Consider the following 22,712-nt stretch of genomic DNA (forward strand, 5'->3'; position numbering starts at 1 on the left):
CACCATCAGCTTTCCTGGGTCTCCAACTTGCAGATTTGCTGTTCATGGGACTTCTCAGCCTCCATAATTGCATGAGCCAATACCTTATAATAAATCTCTATATACATCTCCTTTTGATTCTCTCTGGAGAACCCGGACTACTACATGTAGCTTTGTAGTAAGTTTTAAAATCTGGAAGTATGAGTTGTCCAACTTTGTTATTCTTTTTAAATGTTGTTTGAACTATCTGGAGCCCCTTATATTTCCATATGAATTGGAAGATCATCTTTTCCATTTATGCAAAAAAAGGCTGTTGGAATTTTGATGGGATTGCATTTAATTTGTAGATTGCTTTATGTAGTACTGCCGTCTTAAAAATATTAAATTTTCTAACCCATGAACACAGAATGTCTTTCCATTTATTTAAATCTTTAATTTCCTCCAGCAATATTTTTTAGTTTGCAGTGTACAAGTCTTTGACCTTCTTGGTTAAATTTATTCTTTGCTCTACAACTGTGGGATGGTACCAACCAGCAAACAATGAATACTCCCAGAACCTGCAAGATTCCCAAAGTCCTTCCAGACCTACTGCCAGGTGAGTTATCTACTCATCATGACCTAAGCCAAGAAATGAGCTCCATTTTATATATCAATAAAGCTTTCCTTTCTCCTTTCCATCTTTGTATTTCACTTATATTTCATCCTCTGCTTTATCTTAGTACCTAGAATAATGACTGGTATTCAATATCTGTTAACTAAGTGGATAGGTAGATGCCTATTTTCCTATTGGGTTGTTTATGTTTTCTTATTAATTGATAGATGCTATTTGTCTGGGAGGGCTATATCGGGGCTCAATCAGAAGACAAACCATTCCAGTAACTTAAACAGAGAAAATTAAATATAAAATATTTTAAGCAGATGAATGTTTTTTAACTACCAAAAGTGGTACAAGGAGAGTCTGAGGCAGGAATTGGCAATTTTTTTCTGTAAAGAGCCAGGTAGTAAATATTTTAGGCTTTGTGGAATATTTATATATCACAATACAGAATGCAAACCTCCACAACCTTTGTCTTGATAAAATTAAAAATATAATAGTAAGTGAGCAAAAACTTTGGAATAAAGTTCTTTAATGAGAAGAATGGGATTCATTTTGTTGGGATAGCATTTTGCTTAGTTGGGGTTCAAATGTAAGAACCAATCTTAGATGGAGGGCAGCACAAAAACAGGCAGGGGGCTGAATTTGGCCTGTGGGCTGCAGTTTGCCCACCCTTGGCCCTTGAGGGAGGTAAACATGGAAGGAAGTGAGAAACTTTGAAGAGGGCCTCTCCGCATGACTGAGATTCGGACTCTGCAGGGAGCATCTGCACAGGTCAAGCAGCTCACCAGGGACAAAGAAATATGTCAGAAGTCATGGACTGCACCTAGATCACACCCTCAAAGACAAGGAGGACTCATTGCCAAGGGAAACTGGCAACCTTGGGAAAAGGGACAAAAGTTCCTCCTATTTCCAGTTTACAATGTCCTTCCAGCGCCCTCTATTGGCCGAGACTAGAGCATCAAGCTAACTGGCAAAGGAGAGCAGTCTCCACCATCCAGTTTCACAGAGGGGCAAAGAGGCAAGAATTTGATTACTGACACAAAAGATATAGAGTGTTACAAATATTTTTCCCACTGTGTTTCTTGCCTGTAAAAAAATATTTGTTTATTTAAAAGGTAACAAGCTTGGGGAATCTGGCTGACTCTGTCAGTGGAGCATTCGACTCTTGATCCTTGGGGTTGTGGGTTCCAGTCCCACGCTGGGGGTAGAGATTACTTAAAAATAAAAAAATCTCGAGGGGCGTCTGGGTGGCTCAGTTGGTTAAGTGGCCCGACTTCGGCTCAGGTCATGATCTCACGGCTTGTGGGTTCGAGCCCTGCGTAGGCCTCTGTGCTGACAGCTTGGAGCCTGGAGCCTGCTTCAGATTCTGTGTCTCCCTTTCTCTCTGCCCGTCCCCCGTTCACTCTCTCTCTCTCTCTCTCCCAAAAATAAATAAACATTTATTTTATTTTATTTTTTTAATGTGTATTTATTTTTGAGAAGGACAGAGACAGAGCGTGAACAGGGGAGGGGCAGAGAGAGGGAGACACAGAATCTGAAATTGGCTCCAGGCTCTGAGATGTCAGCACAGAGGCCTACGCAGGGCTCAAACCCACAAGCCGTGAGATCATGACCTGAACCGAAGTCGGACGCTTAACTGACTGAGCCACCAAGGCACCCCATAAACATTTAAAAAATAAAGTAAAAATAAAAATCTTAAAAAAATAATAAAGGTAATAGTCTCAGATATTACAAAATTCAAAATAGAAAGAAATGAACACTTTGAAAAGTTAGTCTACCTGCCTGCCACCTCTGTCCCCTCTCAGTTGGTGTTTGTCCCCAGAGCCAACAGTTCAGCAAATCTTTTTGGAGGTGTTCTATTCATATATACAATGTTTATCTTTTTTTTTTTTTTTAATTTGCAAAAAAAAAAAAAAAAACCCTTCTGTTATACAGATTTTTTTTCATTTTTTAAATTATTTTTTAATGTTTATTTATTTGTGAGAGAGAGAGGGAGAGTGAGTGAGCAGGGGAGGGGCAGAGGGAAAGGGAGACATAGAATCCGAAGCAGGTTCCAGGCTCTGAGCTGTCAGCACAGAACCCAACATGGGACTGGAACCCATGGACCTCGAGATCATGACTTGAACCGAAATAGGGCACTTAACTGACAGAGCCATCCAGGTGCCCTGTTATACAGATTTTAAATGTTTCTGCAAACACATTTATTTTTTCTTTTTTATGGACCCTGACTCTTGCATCTCATTCAGGAAGACCATTCACACTCCAAGATTAAAAATAATTTTCCTATGCTTTCTTCTAATAGTTTAAATTTTTAAATTTATTTCTATTTTAGAGAGAGAGAAAGAGAGAGAGAAAGAGCAAGCAGGGGAGAGGGGCAGAGGGAGAGGGAGAAAAAATCCCAAGCAGGGTCTAAATCTAGAGCAGAGCTTGACACTGGGGCTCGATCCCATGACCCTGGGATCATGACCTGAGCTGAAATCAAGAATCAGATGCTCCACTGACTGAGCCACCCAGGTGCCCCCTCATCGTTTTATATTTTAGCTTTTACATTTACCTCATTAAACCATCTGGGTTTTATATCTTAACAGAGTCTGAGGTGGGGATCAAGTTTCATTTTCTTCGAGGTGGTGGCCACTGAATTGCTTCAATGTCATTGAATCCAGCCTTTCTTACAGCTTCAAGTCATTTCATATCGGGGCCCCAAATCCCCAACATCAGTAACAGCCGCCGAGGATAGCTTCATCCCACAAGTCCCTCTCCTGCGTGCTTTCTTTGCCCGGTTGCTTCTTCTCTCTCTGGGACCTCCTTCCCTCCTTTGTGGTGTCCTGGTTGCTCTTCTTTCTGTGTTTGGGCTTCTCTGTGCTGACTGGCTGCACCTTGGCCTTTTTCTTGTTCTTTTTGTGGGAATCTCCATCCTCGCCGTGCTTCGTCTTCCCCTCTACCTGCTTCTCCTTGCTGCGTCCTCCCCTGCCATCCTCCTCCCTGGACCTTCTCTGGCCTCGATCTTGATCTCCAGCTTGATAGGCTCTGGTGTAACCCTTCTCCCGCAGGCGGCTGCTATCTTCTCTGCGTTGTGCAGCATGGGGGTCGGGGGGCTTTCCTTGCACAGGTGGGCTCGGAAGCCACAGGTTCTTGAAGAAATGGTCGTGTTTTTTCTGATAGTGGTTTAGAGATTCCAGTCTTTGTCTGGGGTGATGTAGGTCAGACCCCGGGGGTAACTGGTTGCCCACTGTTCTCTGCCTTTTGTGGGAACTGGGGAAGGCGTGGGACCTCCTGAAGGGGAGTCTCCGCTCCCCCACTAGAGGTTGGGGTGGAGCGTGTCCCCTTTCTCTGCACGCAGAGTTTTCTGTCATCTTTGTAAAGCAAACCTCTGGCTGTAATCCTCTGGCTTTCTGCTTTCTAACATAATCCTCAAGTTCAGGTTGAAAAGAGTCATAGATCCTAGAATTTTCCATTCTGTTGACTATGGACGAATCTCTGCTAAGGAAGATAGAGGAATAACTTTCTGTTAAATGCATTCTTTTGCTACAAATGTGTTCTTTGTCCCTGAAAAGATCGAGCTTTCAAATTTCTAGCGGAGATTATGTTATGCTCATATACTACAAATACCAGGTAGCCATTGATATTGAAAGTGTGTATTTTTGACATAGGCTGAGAATCCTAAAATATAACAGACTAAGGAAATGAGTCTTAAAACACCGTGTAAATTTGAGGATTGGAAATACATAATGAATGTGTAAAATTTATCAGTGGTTATCCTTAGGTTTGAGGATTATGGATAATTTTAGTCTTTCTTAATTGTATGTTGTGATTTTTTTTTGTCATAAATACTACTACTTGTGTAATGAAAAAAAGAAAATGGAGTTATGAGAAAACAAAAACATACCAAGCAACGAATTTAAACTAGAATCACTCAAAAATTCTACAAAACCAGAACTGGCTTGACCCTGTGCTTATGCCCGAAGAAATAATAAGGGTCATCAATGGGGCGCCTGGGTGGTGCAGTTGGTTAAGCGTCCGACTTCAGCCAGGTCACGATCTCGCGGTCCGTGGGTTTGAGCCCCGCGTCGGGCTCTGGGCTGATGGCTCAGAGCCTGGAGCCTGTTTCCGATTCTGTGTCTCCCTCTCTCTCTGCCCCTCCCCCATTCATGCTCTGTCTCTCTCTGTCCCAAAAATAAATAAACGTTGAAAAAAAAATTAAAAAAAAAATAAGGGTCATCAAATATTCTCTCCCACACACACTATGTGTATGTATATAAACGTGTGTGCGTGCGTGTGTCTGTATTTTAACCTCATAGTTGGCATGAAAGAACACAGGAAGATGCTATTAATTGTGGTAAATGTGGACCTATCATTATTCCTTTTTTTTGCAAATGAGGAAACTGAGTTACAGAGAGTTTAAATAACTTAAGGTCACATGGCTAGAAAGTGGAAGGGCCAAGATTTGAACCCACGTGGAGAGGGTCCAGAGCCTGCTCACTTGACCACTCCAATAGTGGTACCAATCTTACAGGCGTTGTGAGGTTTAAAGCATGATTACAAATGAAGGGCTTGGAACTGTGCTGGGTACAGAGTGACTGGTCGGTGGCTGTTAGCGATCACACTCTCAGAGGGAGGCTGGAATGACACGGCAGCATCTAATGGGCTACGGGTGGTCTGTTTGGAGACCTTGTATCCATTCTACCTCATTGTGTTTTGTCTTTCCATTTAATCAAAATAAATACCTGTTTGTGCTAAACGTAAACGCCCAAAACAAAAAACCAAAAAACCAAATCACAGTGACAATTATACACTGCAAAGTCACATTTCCCTGGCTTCCCCCTCCAGAGATAACTACTGGGTATATTACTGTGTTCCTGAAGCCTTCGTATCTAAATTCTAATCCAACAGATGTGAGGTCAGATGGTGCATTCTGGTTCTCAACTCAGCTTTTCTTCCCAAATAATGTATTTAGATCCATTTCCTATTTCAGTGCACAAAGGGTTTACCTCATTAAAGAGGACCGCTTGCTGTGACAGAACAGGTGTGGACTGTGATTTAAAAGCAAAATGCGATCCCTGCAAATGTAGGTGCTCCTAGTTTTTAGCTGACCCACAAAGCAGCAATGTTTTGCACACACCCAGTGCTCTGGGCCCACGCGTGGCTGTGCACACCCAGAGGTTGGGCTGTGGGACCAGGACCCTCACTCATCTTTGGGAAGGTCGGGCCGGTCTGGCCCTAAAATGTTATTGGTCGGGAAGGAAACCTCTTTCCCTAAATAGAACCTAAAGCGAGACTGAATTTTCCAGGAGAGGCATTCAATGTTTTCTGGAGGGTGTTTTTTGTTTTTTTGAGAGACAGAAGGCGTGAGTGAGCCAGGGGTAGAGAGAGAAAAAGAGAGAATCCCATGCTGACAAAGCGGAGCCCAAGTGGGGCTCATGTTCAGCTGATGCAGGGCTCAACTCACCTCATAAGAGGCTTGAACAAACGAACCCTGAGATCATGACTTTAGCATAAGCTGGGAGCTTAACCGACTGAGCCACCCGGATGCCCCTTGCGGGGGGGGTTTTAAATCAATTCTGGATCTTGGCAAAATGAAATAATTTCAGAGAGGCCGCAGGTCACTTCCTCAAAATGGAAGAATGAGGAGGAGTGAAAATTGGGCCGGTGAAGGATTTACTAGTACAGGCTGGCAGTTAAGATCCCAGGGTGCCTAGCCCAGCCTAAGAGAGGAAAGTGCCAGAGTGTGTTATAGGGTCCCCGTCCCCCCGGGGAGAACTTATCCCACAGGCTAGGGCTGGGGCTGGGTTTGTCGCTTGCTCATGTGTTGACTTGCACGATTGTCTTATTCTATCAGGGTCCCGGTTTCCTCATATGTAGTGCCCCCTGTGGTGCGAGGTGCCAACTGGTGTGATATTGTTGTCTGCCCATCCATGACACATGCCCAGTTGGGCGTGCACCCTCAGCCAGGTGCTACGCTTGGTATTGGGCAAGTATGAGAACTAAACGGACATGTTCTCTGCCTTGGGGAGGCTTACGGTCTTGTGTGATGGCCGGACAATACCCCTGGCCCCCTCAATATGCAAAACAGCCATGACAAGTGCTGGGAAGGAGAGGAGAGGTCCAGGCCGTGTCCTGGGAGGCGGACGGTGGGGGAAGGGATGTTGAGCAGAGCGAAGCAGGCTCTGCTTGAAGAGGACTCAGGTGCCGGCAGGAAATGTCTGTATCGTGAGACCCATCAAGTCTGGCCTATTTTACCTACTAAACACCCTGGGGAATATACCCCTGGCTTCCGACCTCGCTGCTCCATCCCTTGTCTGAGCCCCGTCTTCTCTCACTTGCGCTACAAATCAGCCTTCATCCACTTGAACACACCCTTGAATCATGCTCCAGGAAGCAGCCAGAGGAATTATTTTTTTTTTTTTTTCAGAGTAAATTAAAAAAAATTTTTTTTTCAACGTTTATTTATTTTTGGGACAGAGAGAGACAGAGCATGAACGGGGGAGGGGCAGAGAGAGAGGGAGACACAGAATCGGAAACAGGCTCCAGGCTCCGAGCCATCGGCCCAGAGCCTGACGCGGGGCTCGAACTCACGGACCGCAAGATCGTGACCTGGCTGAAGTCGGACGCTTAACCGACTGCGCCACCCAGGCGCCCCCAGAGTAAATTTTTAAAAGTCAGTCTGGTTATGCCTCCTCCAGCCAAACCCTCGTGTTTACTATTGTTCTAAAATAGTCCTTAGTAAGTCCCCTAGGCCACCCACGTCTGGTCTGTTACCTATTCCTCAAGTACCAGCCACAACAGCTGTCCCCCATTTTCCCCAGCCTCTCTGTAAAAGCCGTGCTCCCTCAGGCCACAGAGCCTCTGTTCAGGCCATTCTTGAGTCCTTACCTTAACTACTACTTTTCTCCATAGCCTGCTAGGTTGTCACGTCCCTGCCTACTTCTTCTCTGCCTCGTTTCTGCCTCTCTGGCTTTGTTTTCTTAGCTGGGGTGCTGTATATTAAGACATACGTGGCTACACTATGCAGTAGAAAGCAGAATTTGCAGGGGCGCCTGGGTGGCGCAGTCGGTTAAGCGTCCGACTTCAGCCAGGTCACAACCTCGCGGTCCGTGAGTTCGAGCCCCGCGTCAGGCTCTGGGCTGATGGCTCAGAGCCTGGAGCCTGTTTCCGATTCTGTGTCTCCCTCTCTCTCTGCCCCTCCCCCGTTCATGCTCTGTCTCTCTCTGTCCCAAAAATAAATAAACGTTGAAAAAAAAAATTAAAAAAAAAAAAAAGGCAGAATTTGCAAAATAATGTGCAGGTGAAATCAAATTCTCTAAGGCATTTCCTTCTGCAATAGGGCTCTCACCCCAGACCCAGGAGACTCCGGTCCATGCTTCTCCGAGGAACTTGCGGGAAGTTAGGGGAGCCTGCTCTTCGGCAGGCTCTTCCTTTGTGTCCTTTATTCCTGTTCCTCCTTCCACTGCTCAGACCAGAGCCACAGGAGACCCCGCTGCTCCCTTGCTTTTCTCATGTGCCACACACAGCACGTCAGTTGGTCCCCCGTGTTCTACATTCAAAATACACCCCGAATTGGAGCACTTCTCTTCACTCTAATGGTTCCTTCCCCAGGGCCAGACCCCATCTCTGCTGAATCAGGCCTGTCAGCTGCTAACCGGTCTCCCAGCTCCTGCTTACTGAGTCTGTTTCCAAACCGGCTGCCAGAATTAATCCTTTCACTATAATGTAACCCTGGCTAAAAGTCACTCCTCTGCTCAAAATCCATCAGAGGCCCTCCCTCACGCAGAAGGGCCTAGAAGTACAGGCACTATTGGTTGTCCCACTGCCCTGCGGTCTCGGCTTCCTCTGTGACAGCAACCCCAGTGCTCCTGCCTTCCAGATACATCGTTCTCCAGGCTGGAGGGGAACCAGCCAGCGCGCCCTGACCTCAGGGCCTTTGTCCGTCTCCACCCGAAGCCAACAAAGCTCTTCATTTATCTCCTTCTGAAGACTCCGCCTTCCTAGGCCTAGATGCGGTGTCACCACCCTATGCCCCTTCCCTACTTTGTTGCTCTGCGTGGCATTTTCCATGACCTAACCCGGGGCTTCGAGATATTGTTAAAAAGCTGATTCTGAATCACTGGTCTGGAACGGGGCCTGAGATTCTGCATTTCTACCGACGGCCCAGGTGATGCTGGCATTGCTTGGACCCAGACTACACGTTGAGTAGCAAGGATCTAAATGCAATTTAACTTTTTGAAATTTGATCCATGTTCTATCCCCAACACTCAAATATAAGTTCCTTACCCTCTCGAAGTGTGCGGGGCATAAAGTAGATGCTTCATAAATACTGCTGAATGAATACACAAGCCAAGGAAGGCCCGGACACTTTATCGTCAATGTGCGGGTCCCACTAGGAAGCCCAGATGCAAGAAGTCCCACTTGCCTCAGCCGGGCCTCCCCGCCCCCTCCTCCAGTTCACACCTCAGCCGTCCTCCCTCTCAACTAGCGCCACATGCCACCCGCATGTTTGGCTCACCTCTTACCTGGAACGCACTAGCTTACTGAGAGCAATTTCCACAAACGGATGGAACCCTCATCTCGAGCTTCCAAGTCTTTGAGGTCGTGGTAAGTAGAAGTCCTGTGGGCCCATGGAGAGCAGAGGCCTCTGGCTAGACTCTCGAGGCGAAGTAAGGAGTCTAGGGCGGGGTGCAAGTTTCACTCTGAGCTCCAGGAGAAGTCCAGCATTCTCACTGCTCAGCCTTCTCAGCCAGGCCCCTGGGAGCCAGGGAAGCAGCAAGCCACGCCCCTTCCCTAGTCTCCGGCTTTTGAGTTTTAGACCTCATCGTCCTACAGAGCCAGGCTCTCCCATCACAGTTTTTAAGGCGATTCAGGAACACTTAAGCCACCTTGGAACGCAATCTGTCTCTAACCTAATCGACATCATCATATCCTGTTTCGAGTCTATTTTGAAAAAATTTTAAATAAAATACGCCACTCTTAAATTGCGAAATAAACACATATGCAGAAAATATGCACAAAACAAAAATATAAGGCACAATGATTTATCACAAAGGAAATGTCCAGCCAACTACATTCAGGTCAGTGAACAGAATGCCACCCACACCTCAGAAGTTTGGCTCCTTTTCCTCCTCATCCCAACTGTGGGGCCCTAGCTTGACTTCTGTGGTAATCTCGTCCTTCCGTATAGCTTATCACTTAAGTAGACATCTCAAAAAATGATAGTTCAGTTTTTGTGTTTGAACTTTACCTAAGCGGAATCATACGGCATACTTTAGTTCAACACACTTCTGAATTTCACTACGATGTGTTCCTTTTCATGGTTGTGTGGTATTCCATTCTATTCAAAAATATATATAATCACAGATCATTTATCCATTCATGGGGTTATGCATGTTTCTAGCCTAGGGCCATTTTAAACACCACTGTCATGAATATCCATATATACATCTTCTGAAGCCCACAAGTCTGCATTTCTAGAGGCTGCTTGCCTCAGAGTGGAATTTCTGTGTTAACATGGCATTGTATACTCAGCTTTAGCAAATACAACAACACCAAATATTTTTTGAAAGAGGTTTTACCAATTGAACTCCTCCCCCAGAAGTGTTTGGGTGCTTCTGATTCTTTCTAATGCTTGGAATTAAATTCTGTATCTAATTATAATAATTAAAGTGAAATTCAGAATAAACGAAAACAAACCACAAAACAAAAACAGGCATTTCCCTGTTTCCAGTGATACTGAGTACCTTTCCTAGTATCTCCTGGCTTTGGGGGGTTGCTCTCTTGTGAGAGAGTACGCGCGCACAAGTTGGGGAGGGGCAGAGAGAGGGAGACAGAATCTCAAGCAGGCCCCACGCTGTCAGCGCAAAGCCCCATGTGGGGTTCGAACTCACGAACTGTGAGACCATGACATCGCCAAAATCAAGAGTCAGTTGGACGCTTAACTGACTGAGCCATCAAGACACTCCAAGAGAGAGAGGATCTGAAGCCGTCTCCACCACACCCAGCATCGAGTCCAACACGGGGTGCTCACAACCCCGGGATCATGACCTAAGCTGAAATCAAGAGTCAGCTACTTAACTGACTGAGCCACCTAGATGGCCTACTCTCTTGCGAAGTTCTGGTCGAGGTCTCTTGAACATTTTTCTGGTGCATAGTTTGCATTTTTTCTATATTCTGCAGATGAGTCCTTTGCTGGTTCTTCTCTCTCTTTTTTTAATGTTTACTTATTTTTGAGAGAGAAACAGAACTCGAGCAGGGAAGGAGGAGAGAGAGAGGGAGACACAGAATCCGAAGCAGGCTCCAGGCTCCAGCTGTTAGCACAGAGCCCTATGCAGGGCTCAAACCCATGAACCGTAAGATCATGACCTGAACTGAAGTCAGATGCTTAACTGACTGAACCACCCAGGCGCCCCTCCCTTGCTGGTTCTCTGGGTGTGAGATCTTCACTCTTTGCCTTACATTTTCATCCTCCTGGTGGCATCTCTTGACAGACAGCTCATGATAAAGTGTGAAATTTCATGGTGCGTGGCTCCATTCTCCCCATCTGGAGGGAAATCTTCCAGACCATCTGGTCCAATGTCCTCTTTTTATGCCTAGAAACAGCCCGTTACCCCTTTCCTATCAGACCAAGACTATCATCTTACTTTTCAAGGACTCCAGCACCTTCTGTGCCCTCACATTGTCTGCATATTCTATGAGGCCTTCTGAGCCCTTCAACCTTACTTTTCAAAGCTCTCACGAGACCTTCTGTGCCCTCATATTCTCAGCATATTCCCTCATACATGCTGAGGTGACTTCCTCCTTTCCTTCAAAGTCTATAGTAAAACTGTTTCCTCACTCTTGGCCCCTCCAGGAAGACCCTAGATTCTCTGAAGTCCAGACAGTACCCATCTGCCAGCTACCCTCACCCACCACACCTTCTCCTGGATTCTATTGCAGCTCCCTAAAGGGCTGGCATTCAAACCTCAAATCTGGGAGGAGACAGGCCTGGGCTCCAGGGTAACCCTGGACAAATTACTTTGAGTGGTTCTCAAGAATCTCGCTTTCTTCCATGCAAAATGGTGGGAGCAATGGAAGTTCCCTTTATGGTAGCTGTGGGGATGAGATGTACAAGAATGTCAAATGTCTGTTGTGAGTCAGAGCCCAGTCAGCATCAGACTGTTATTAGGGTCTCTGGTCTCCAGGCAATCCACGATACATTTGGATATCCACACTGCCTATGAGAATCGTCCTTTTCTTTGGTTTGTTTCTTGTCCATGGAAGTCTATACTTTATGCTCCTGGAAGAGCCAGCCGAGTCCCCGAGTGCCCTTGCATCCATCGTTTCCAGGGCAGATAGCCTGGGGCAGGTGGCAGGGAAAGCCTGGAGTGCACCCTCTTTCCTCCATGATTAGTGCTGCGACCCAGGGTATGCACCTTCATACCTCGGTCTCAGCTGCCAGCTCTCTCACATGCTTTCCTCTGGCATTCTGGGTATAAGGACTGCCTGCAAAGTACTAAAGCAGTGTGTTCAGCCTGAGGACTGCCCCATTCCAGCGTGCGGAGGTTGTTTGTTTTTATTATGCTGAGTATTTTATGGCATGTCAGGCACTTCACATATATCTTCTCATTTAATCTTTGGAAGAGCCCTGCAAGGGTACTGGTCTCATCGCCATATTACCGATGAGAGAACTGAGACCCAGAGAGATTAAGAAACTCACCTAAAATCACACAGTATATAAGTTAGTTTTTGCTGCATCACAAACCGCCCAACAGCTCATGATTTCAAACAGCAGGAAGTTTTCTCACAATTTTGTGAGCTGGCTGGCCTGGCTCAGTGGGGGTTGGATGACCAAGGTGCCTTGTATGTGGGGAAGAGGAGGAGTCAGTTCAATGTCAGCTGAGTGATGGAGACATGGCCACGAGGCTCTCATTATTCAGCAGGGCTTGTACCCCGTGGCTGAGTTCCAAAAGTAGCACGAGTAGCAAGCACAGGCACTTTTCCAAATCCAGCTTGCATCATATTTGTTATTCTCCCGTTGGCCAAGCCAAGTCCCACGGCCAAACTCAGCAGTACAGGAACGGACTACCTAAGGGGTGGTACAGGGAGGAAGAATTATCGCTGCCATTTGCCCCAACAAAGAATGTGCCATACATAGCTTGTAAGTGTACAACTGGAGTTCAAATCCAAGCATGTCAGATCTGAAAGTTCAAAACTTCTTGGGAGTTATTGCCCAGGGTCAGAACGCTGCATGCATTGCCTAAATAAGTCAACCACCTTTTGCATGCACACCTGCAACTGTTTTGCAAATGCACATACATATTGCCATTAATAAACACAAATTACACATCAATAAACATAGCTTTAAGTGTCTGTTCTGCTTCACTGATTGTTTTCTTCCTTAGAGACTCCAAGTGTATTTGAGTCTCCTTTGATTACCTTTTATCCTTAATCACCTTTTTGCAGGTCTTTTGTATTTTTTTCCTTACTTTTGTTGCCTTATCCTCATTATTCTCCTTTCTATGCTTTATTTCCTTTTTCAAAGGTTTTTTTTTTGGGGGGGACAGAGAGACACAGAGCATGAACGGGGGAGGGGCAGAGAGAGAGGGAGACACAGAATCGGAAACAGGCTCCAGGCTCCGAGCCATCAGCCCAGAGCCTGACGCGGGGCTCGAACTCACGGACCGCGAGATCGTGACCTGGCTGAAGTCGGACGCTTAACCGACTGCGCCACCCAGGCGCCCCAATTTTTTCCTTTTTCTATATTGTCTATGCTCACTTCAGCCCTGTTTGAAGTGTTAGGTCAGAGTTTTCATCTGCTTAGTGTCTGAATTCTTCTGGTGTCTTCTTGTCAAAATATGTGCGGTTCATTTTTTCTCTTGTAATACCTTATGCGTGGCTAGGTCACTTTCTCCTCCTCTTTTCCAAGATTGAAATGAAATGTGTTAAGCTTGACTACTGGAAGGTTCCTTTCTGAAAAAGGAATGACCTAGGTGGTACCTTTCACAGCTTCACAGCTCAGGGCTCCCTCTTTTGTTATTGTGAAGGGTGCAAAATACTATTTCTCTGCCTTTCAGGGCTAAGGCTCGTTTCAGAAAAATCTGCTCTGTTTCCTATTGGCCTACAGGTCTTACCTGCCAGGGTGAGAACCTTAGATGCTGTATTTTGCTGTTACAGCAGTTTCTGGGTTTTGTTTCATCTGGGACCTTTTCCTGCTCCCTGTTGGAACAGTCTCTTCTCCTTACTCCTAGTGTTACTTCCCAGCTCAGTTTGGTTTCTCAACCCAGCAGATTTTTTTGTTTTGTTTCATTTTGAGGCAGGGTTTTGTCCTTCTGAAGGAAATGTTTGCTGGGTGTTTCTGAAATCCTCAGGGCTTAGATGGCCATAACAGTCATAGGTTGCTGGGTGCCTCTGGTGCCTGTTTTGCACTCACCAATTCAGAACCCATGATGATTTCTTCCAGTGCTGCAGCTCTTTGCAGACTTACTTGTCCTGTTTAGTGCAAGGATAAACGACGGTTTGGGATAGGATGGCCGTCAACGAAGATGCAGAGAAGTGGACGATAGGAGAGATTATGTGATGGTATAACCAGGGGGAATTACTGATGGGCCTGATGTAGGAGAGGAAAGGTTGAACAATGGAGTTGGTGTTGTTATTCACAGAGATGGGGAAGAGTGGACGGTGAAGATGGGGAAGAGGCGGGAAGGAATGCCTGGTGATGAGGGAAGCAAATACTCTTTTGGGTGTCCAAGTGGAAATATCAACAAGTGCAGTTGGCTATGAATCTAGAACTCAGGGAGAAGATGTAGCCTAGAAATAGAAATTTAGAGGTATCTTAGATAATTTGTGTTGCTATAACAAATTACCATAGAGTAGGTGGCTGATGTAGCTCTGGCCTCTTCTTATAAAGGCACTAATCCCATTCCTAAGGGCTCTACCCTCATGATCTAATTCCCTCCCAAAGACCTCACCTCCACACACCATTACACTGGGGATTAGATTTCAACATATGAATTTGGTGGGTGGGGAACACGTAGTCTACAACATCGATATACAGGTACATTTAAAGCCATGGGCCTGGATCAGATCACTTAGGATGTGTGATTACAGAGCGAGGGTCTAGAGCTGGTCCCTGATGCACTATACATGATGATGCATTTCGAGGTAGGTGGAGAAAGAACCAGTAAAGAAGCCCATGAGGAGGAGGAGCTATGGAGGTAAGGAAAATCAGGCAAATGCAGTGCTATGAAGGCTGAGGGAGGGGCATTTCAAGGAAGAGGGGCTGACCAGGTGGAAGCTGCTGAGAGGCTGAACTGAATACAAATAAAAAAATATCCATTGGATTTGACAACATGGAGGTCATTGGAGATTTTGACAAGAACAGCTTCAGGGAAGTGGTAGGGACAGAAACTAGATGGAAGAGATGGAGGAGAGAATGAGAGGTGAGAAAGTATAGACAGCTGGCATAGACAAGTTCATTTGTGAAAGAGAAAGGAGGTAGCTGAAAGACGATATGGGGCTCAAGGGAGTTGTTACTGTTTTTTGGAGGGGAAACAGAAGCATGTTTGCATTCTAATGGAATAATCCAGTAAAGGTGGAGAGACTCGTGGTGCAGGAGAGATGAAGACCTTGAGGAGGTGAAAGGGTGTAGGATCCAGTGCATGAGGGGAGAGATTGGTCTTTACTAAGAGCAGGGACACCTTAACTGTAACAGGAGGGAAGACAGAGAACAGACTACCTGAGGGAAGTTTATCAGTCTGGTGGTACCACAATGAGTTATAATCCCCTCTGAAGACTTCTTTTCTCACTGGAGTGTGAGGTGAGGTCATCAGCTGAGAAAGGAGGCCTTATGGGAGGCACTAGGAAGGGAAAGTTTTGAGGGAAGAGAATATAAAAGTGGTGTCTTTGAGAGTGGGAAACTTACTATGGACACTCAATGGATTGGAGGTCTGTGGTCATTAGTTTAAAATAAAATGGGTCATCTACCCTCTCTTCCTTCCTCTTCCCCTTCTTTCCTTCTTTGCTACTTGGGGCCTAGGCAGGTAGGAGGCTAGGCAGGGTGGTGACCCAGAGAAAGGTCAGGGCTGAGTAAGGCAGCAGCCCAGCAAGGGTAGGGAGACTGGTTACATGCAAGAGGATGGCTGTGTGTGTGTGGAATATATGGAGTGATATATATGATACATATATATCTCTCATTTAACATATATATGTGTATATATATATATATATATATATATATATATACACACACACACACCTATAAATATTTATATGTATTTTAGCATATAAGCTAAAATCACTTTTAGCAAAATAATTCTAAAGTTAATATTAAAATAGACATGTAAGCCCAGCATTGTGGAAAGCAAAAAGAGTTTTCATAATCACAGAATCTTGCTACCCAAGGCATTTTAGGGACCAATCTTTCTAGTCATAGTTGATAACGAGGAAAATGAAGTTAAGTGACTCCCCCAAAGTCACATAACAACTTGATGGCATAGCTGAGACCTGGATTCTGGGACTGAGTTTCCCAGGCCATAATTTTTTTCTACATAAAAAAGGGAATTATCAATTTCAACTATTTGGAAAAATTATGGTCATTAATAGATTTCTATCCTAAAAAGTGGGTTGAAATATGAATAAGCGAGGTAAAGAATTTTTACAGCTGTAAAGTGTGACCCACCCAAAAGATCTTCCTCGCATGTATAACTACTCCATTATTTCTCTTCCAAAAGAAAATCATCACTGACTGGGAACATATACTTGACACAGAACAATAAAATGCAGAAATTAGAACACTTTATTATAAATATTTCCAGAATATAAACTGATTTTATATCAAGACTCTTTGAAACTTTTAAAACTATATGTAACCTTAGCTTATTATTATTATAATGTATTTCATTTTCCACTTTGCAATCTAGAAAATACACTGCAAGTTAGGTCTGACAAAGGAAAAAAAATCAGTCTAAATTGTGTCAAAGAGAAAACTAATGAATATAAAAATATCCCACCCAAAACTAAAACAAACCTAATCAAGAAATAGATTCTGCAAAGCCCGTTAATACTTCAATTTAAAATAAGTGACCTCCCAAGGGAAAAATACTTCTACTATCATAGCATTTTGATGAGTAAAAGCAGTGCCACTCTCATTAAGGAAAATTACATTATATAGAAGAAAAATGTAGGGATGCTTTCAGGAAATGAGGAAAAGTAATTTCCGTGCTGGAGAGTAACCACATTAAATACTTTCGGTTCACTCGGCCTGTTGTTAGAAATTAAAGTACCTGTTCACATGAAAAAATCGATATGAACAGGGACATCATAAAACCAAGCTCCTCAACTATTTTTTCAATTTAACCTCAGGAGAACCAACTCAGGATCTTCAAAATCCAAGGATAGACTGGTCCCAAAGCATTTCCTCCTCTGTCCTCTCTTTACCTTGTTCCTTTTTCTCTTTTCTACGCTTACGTTCCTCTTTCTTAGAGGCCACATCTCGGCCTTTTTTCTCCTTTCGATTCTTAAGCTTTTCTGTACTGACCCTGACTGTTTCCATTTGTGTTAGATTTCTTTGGAAGTTCTTGTGTTTGTCTAAATCTATTTCCTCACAACCTTTTTTCCTCCTATGCTTGGGCCGCTCCTCCTCTACTTTTTCTCTGGCTTCCTCTGGGTGCCTTTTCCCCTGCTGATGTATCTGTTTATGACTGGCTTGATGGGCGCTGGCACTGTTTTCTGAGGAGAGACGCTTGTAAACTCCAGATTCCACACTGTATGGGCGACAGTTATACGCTTGCTGACTAAGGTTCAGGGGTCCTGGTTTTTCTGGGAAACAGTCCCTGGTGAACTGGCAGTAGCTCAGAGGGTCTAGTCTTAGCCTGCTGTCATGAGCTGGTAGCCACTGAGGTAACCGGTTTTCCACCTTTGGTGAAATAGGGCATGATCTCGGGTAGGTCTGGACAGTCTCAGATGAGAGTCTGTGATCAAACATTCTATGCCTTGGTCTGTAATCAACCTCTTCTTTGTACCCACAAGTTTCCAAACAGTCCTCTCTCATCTTTCTGAAACAAGTCTTTGGCTCTAAGCCTCTGGCTTTCTGCACTTTGATATAATCTTCAAGTTCATCTTGAAAAGAGTCATATGTCTTCTTTGAATGCTTCATTAGGTTGACAACAAGGGGTGCTCTGTAGAGAAGACGGGAGAAAATTCTTCTTACTAGATTATTGTATTCTGAATATTTCCTTTGCTCTTGAAGAGAGCTTCAAAAAACAAAACAAAGAAGCCCAGACAAATTAAAACCTAATTCAGCAAAGAAGTTAAATATCATGACATTATACACCAAAATGGTACATTAGGATAGTCAAATATCTCCCAGGCCACTCACAAGTAGGTTTATCATTCTCAGAAGTGGGATGAAGAGGGCAGAGAGCAGATGACATATAGGGTTCTGTTGTATGGCTAAAAATGTAAGGCATATAGGGATGTGTGGTTAAGGGCCACACATCCCTGATAGGTGGCTGATAGTTTTCATAGTTTTCCTAAAGTTCTGACTAATCAGTTTCTTGTATATTGTTTTTTAAGAGAAGTAATAGAACCATAGAGAAGTAATTTTTTAAATCTTCAGTTTACTCAAACAAAATAAAATAAATACGCCTACTTACCTGACTAGAGTACCATAAGACTTAATAATAAAAGGATGTTTATAAAATGGTTTGGGAATGCTGGAAATTGGAAATTCTGCTACGAGATGAAACTACTCTTTTGTATAGGGCATGAGGGAAGATGAGGGAACAGAGTTCTGTATCTTCTGTCCAGGGCTTGGATTTCATTCCATTACTTCTGATTGGTAAAAAAAGCATTCTAGAATGTCTTCTGGTTTGTCCTCTATTAAAGTACAGGTGGGAGGGTTAAGGGAGGAATGGAGGTGAAAGCGGAGAGGGGGTCAGACTGATGCAGAGAAAAGTTTTAGAAGAAATTTAAAGTAGAGACACTAATTTTTTGTTGGCTTGTTTGATTCTTTTGGTGGGGGCAGCACTATTTCTGATTTCTTTCCCCTATCTCAAATCCTGCATTAAGTACAAATGTAGCAGAAAACATCCTTACTACAAGATCATGTCCTATGTAGTTTTGATGATATACTTTGTCTCTAAAAATTAGGAGGTGGCATACCCACGGAGAACAGAATGTTCTTCCCTTTAACAGAAAGAAAGAAGCATGACATAGCACTCCAGAGTCACTAATGATCAGCTACGTTTTCTGGAAATTTTAGATCAAAAAATAAAGTCTAAATGAAGTCTAATTTGGTGAATCAGAAAATTTAGCTCCTATTCAACTTAAATAGCACAAAAATTCTAACGAGAATAACGCAACAAATATTTGATTATAGGCAAAAGATTTGAACAGACAATTCAGAAAGGAATATATACAAAGGGCCAATGAACACATGAAAAAATATCAACAGTCATCAGGTCAATGTCAATTAAAACCACAATGCAATTCCACCACGCACTCACTAGAATGACTGGGATAAAAAGAATGACACCAGCAGTGTAGTTGGTGAGGATACGGAACAACTAGAATTCTCACACACTGCTGGTCAGGGATAGAAAATGGTACAACCACTAGCAAACAGTTTGCTGGTTTCTGAGGAAGTTAAACATACACCTACTGTACGATCTAGTTATTCCATTCCTCAGTATGTCCCCCCCAAAGAGAAGGAAATATATGTCCTTACAAAGAATGATACATGAATATTTATGGTAATTTTATTTGTAATAGCCCCAGAAAGGAAAAAAAAGAAATGATGATCAACAGGTGAATGGAACTATCAATAGTGGTACATCCATATAGTGAAATACTATCAGTGGTAACAAGGGAAGAATTATTGGTTATTGATAGAGTCAACAACATCGATGCATCTCAAAATAATTATGCTGAGAGAAGCCTGACAAAAGAGTACATATGATTCCGTCTGTAGAAAACTCTAGAAAATGCAAACTAATGTACAGTAACAGTGTTTGCTTGTGGATGAGACAGGAAGGGATGGGAGGGATGATTATAAAAGGCACATTATGGAGTCTGGATATGTTTACTGTATTGATCATTTGATGGTATACACATATATCTGTCAAAACTCAAATTTTGTATTTTAAATATGTACAGTTTATTGTATGTTAACTATATCTCAATAAAGCTGCTTTTACAAAGTCACTAGCAAGATGAAAAAGATGGTGATAACTGTTGAAGCTGGATGCTGGTATATGAGGGTTTGTTATACCATTTCGTCTACTTTTATGTTTAGAAATTGATACTTCATGCCCAGAAGGATGGCTATAATAAAAAAGACAGGTGAGATTCAGTATTGGCAAGGATGTGGAAAAATGGGTCATTTCACATTCATTGCTTGTGGGGATGTAAAATGTGCAGCTATTTTGAAAAACAGTTTGGACTTCTGGCCCCACGCACACAGGTCTGAGCCTGCCTGGAGCCAGGTAGACCATCACCATGAAGTTCAACCCTTTTGTGACCTCGGACCACAGCAAAAACCCCAAATGCCACTTCAGTGCTCCCTTGCACATGCGCAGGAAGATCATGTCTTCCCCACTCTCCAAGGATTGGTGGCAGAAGTACAAGGTCTGCTCCATGCCCATCCACACAGATGATGAGGTTCAGGAGGTTCAAGGACACTATAAAGTCAGCAATCGGCAAGGTAGTCCAGGTGTTTAGAAAGAAATAGGTCATCTACATTAAGCAGGTTCAATGTGAGAAGGTAATGCCACAACTGTCCATGCACACATTTACCCAAACAAGGTGGTTATCAGCAGGATAAAACAGGAAAAGATCAGGAATAAATTCATTTTTTTTTAAAGACTTTGTTTCTTTTTTTGTTTTAAAGTTTATTTACTTAGAGACAGAGACAGAGAGAGGGAGCAGGGGAGGGGCAGAAAGAGAAGAGAGGGAGAGAGAGAATCCCAAGCCCTGACACAGGGCTCGAACCTATGAACCGTAAGATCATGACCTGAGCTGAAGTCAAGTGTCAGAGTCAGACGCTTAACCGACTGAGCCACCCAGGCACTCTTGATCAGAAAAAAAATCTTGAATGCAAAGCCAAATCTCAACAAGCTGGAAAAGACAAAGGCAAATATAAGGAAGAACTTATTGAGAAAATGTAGGAATGAGTATAAACTGTTATGCAACCATAGTTTAACTGCAGATTTTTAGCCTGGTATATACTTCTTTGAAACTTTTCAAGATGTCTCTTGAACGTTTCATTTCCTTCCTGTTTTGTTATTGACATGTGGCTCTGTAAATCATCTTTTGCTGTTTTAATAATTTTATGAATAACCATTGGAAATGTTTCCTAATTAAAAAGAAAAAAAAGAAAAACAGTATGGCAATGCCTCAAAATGTTAACAGTGTTACTGTATGACCCATCAGTTTCACTCCTAAGTATATGCCCAAAAGAACTGAAAACCTATGGTTACACAAAAACTTGCACACAAATGTTCACAGTAGCAATATTCATAACTGCTAAAAAGCAGAAACAAGTCAATGTCCATTAACTGATGAATGGATAAATAAAATGTGGTATATTCATACAATGGAATATTACTCAGCAGTAAAAAGGAATGAAGTACTAATATGTGGTACAACATGGATAAATCCTGAAGGCATGCTAAATGAAAGAAGCCAGTCCCCAAAGCCCACATATCATGCAGAAATCAATGAAGAGGTGAATGGAAACTTACCTTTATCAGGCTGGGAACTTGGTGAAGAAATCTGATCATATTCCCCCATTAATTGCTTCAGTTTTCTAGCATGGACTTTCCCCAAATGGTGAGACCGTGCAACAACCAGGAAGCTAAAAAACATGATGCAGAGATCCCAAAATCTATTTTTGTCTAATATTCCACTCCCAGTCATCTGAAACCAAGTACAATCTTGTTACAAAGATTAAATAGTTCAAAGTTTAGACTCATACCACCAACATAGATCCAGTATCTGAAAATTCACAAATCCATATCCTTTTTTATCATTTTACTTCCTATAAACCTGAAAGTTAGGCTAACTTTTTGAGCATATATTTTACTCCGGAAAAATAAATAATATTTTGTTTTACAACACAGTGACCCCAAATGTCTACCTCTAAATTTGAAAACAGCTTTCATGATTTTTAACACATTTAGTCTGGACTAAAAGTTTAAGGACAGAGTTTTGTTTGCATTCAAATCAAAGTGTCAGCTTCAGTAGAAATTATCCTATGATTCAGAAGATCTTTATTTTCAACCTCCCTCATAATATGAAATCCTTTGCAATTCAAACTATATCACTACTTCCCATATACCTTTTACAAAGAGTATGTGTAAAAGCTCAATATTTATTCATTCAATGTGGTATCTATGAATAAAATAAAGGGAGGGAAGATTGAAGATCATATTAAACATTTAAGGTAATATTTTCAATCTGTAACTAGATATCACTTCACATACCATCTCAAATCTTAATTTCCTGAGTGCTTGCAAGACTATCTACTAACTTTTTGCTAATCAGAATGAAATTTCAGTATGAAAACATTTAGTAAGACTCTACTATTTAATATGGTAGTATATTCTTATTTAGTCCAGAATATATTCTGAAAGGGAAGTTACTGGGTCACCAGTAGGAGTCTGGACTTTATGGAAATGATCTGTATTGAAAGGCTGGGAGAAGATATCTGGCCTTGGCATTTTTGTGTTTTATAGCAGACAATTTCAATAAAATAGTCTATTTTAAGATAGTTACTGATTCTAGCTGTATCTCTCAGGTCATCTGGGAATCACAGAGAGGAACCACAAACGATCTTTACCTGTGGTGGGCAACAGTCCTCTATAGTTGTACAAAAATGATCACAAGCAAGGCTCCCTAAACATGGCTCAGATAAGCCACTCAAAGCTATAGTCATATTCACATATTAACTTCCAGAACTTTTGCTCAAAGTGTTCCTCACCTCAGTAAATAGTCTACACCAAACTTACCACATGTATACTTGAGGTCTATACTACTATCTAAAGTTCCTAACAGTTGAAACGTATTTTTATTGAAATTTACTAGTTTATAGCCAAATTATGGAAAGAGCCTAAATGTCCATCAACTGATGAATGGATAAAGAAGTTGTGGTTTATATACACAGTGGAATACT

General features: G+C 42.9%; 2 protein-coding genes across 2 annotated transcripts; both read right to left on the minus strand.

The window, feature by feature from the left end:
- Positions 1–3,291: 3,291 nt before the first annotated feature.
- LOC101098787 (lysine-rich coiled-coil protein 1-like) lies at positions 3,292–3,930 on the minus strand. Its single transcript, XM_023252190.2, has one exon. The coding sequence runs from the start codon at positions 3,928–3,930 to the stop codon at positions 3,292–3,294; it is 639 nt and encodes a 212-aa protein (XP_023107958.2).
- Positions 3,931–16,319: 12,389 nt separating this feature from the next.
- KRCC1 (lysine rich coiled-coil 1) lies at positions 16,320–18,214 on the minus strand. The gene is made up of 2 exons (XM_045054536.1): positions 18,196–18,214; positions 16,320–17,793 (listed from the first exon to the last, which is right to left on the minus strand). The coding sequence occupies exon 2, from the start codon at positions 17,694–17,696 to the stop codon at positions 16,923–16,925; it is 774 nt and encodes a 257-aa protein (XP_044910471.1). The 5' UTR covers positions 17,697–17,793; positions 18,196–18,214; the 3' UTR covers positions 16,320–16,922.
- Positions 18,215–22,712: the final 4,498 nt, after the last annotated feature.

This window comes from Felis catus, chromosome A3 (assembly GCF_018350175.1).
Source record: "Felis catus isolate Fca126 chromosome A3, F.catus_Fca126_mat1.0, whole genome shotgun sequence".
NCBI classification, from domain to species: Eukaryota; Metazoa; Chordata; class Mammalia; order Carnivora; family Felidae; genus Felis; species Felis catus.

Excerpts from the sequence above, each read along its gene's own strand:
- LOC101098787 (XM_023252190.2), bottom strand. The coding sequence starts at position 3,930 with ATGACAGAAAACTCTGCGTGCAGAGAAAGGGGACACGCTCCACCCCAA.
- KRCC1 (XM_045054536.1), bottom strand. The coding sequence starts at position 17,696 with ATGAAGCATTCAAAGAAGACATATGACTCTTTTCAAGATGAACTTGAA.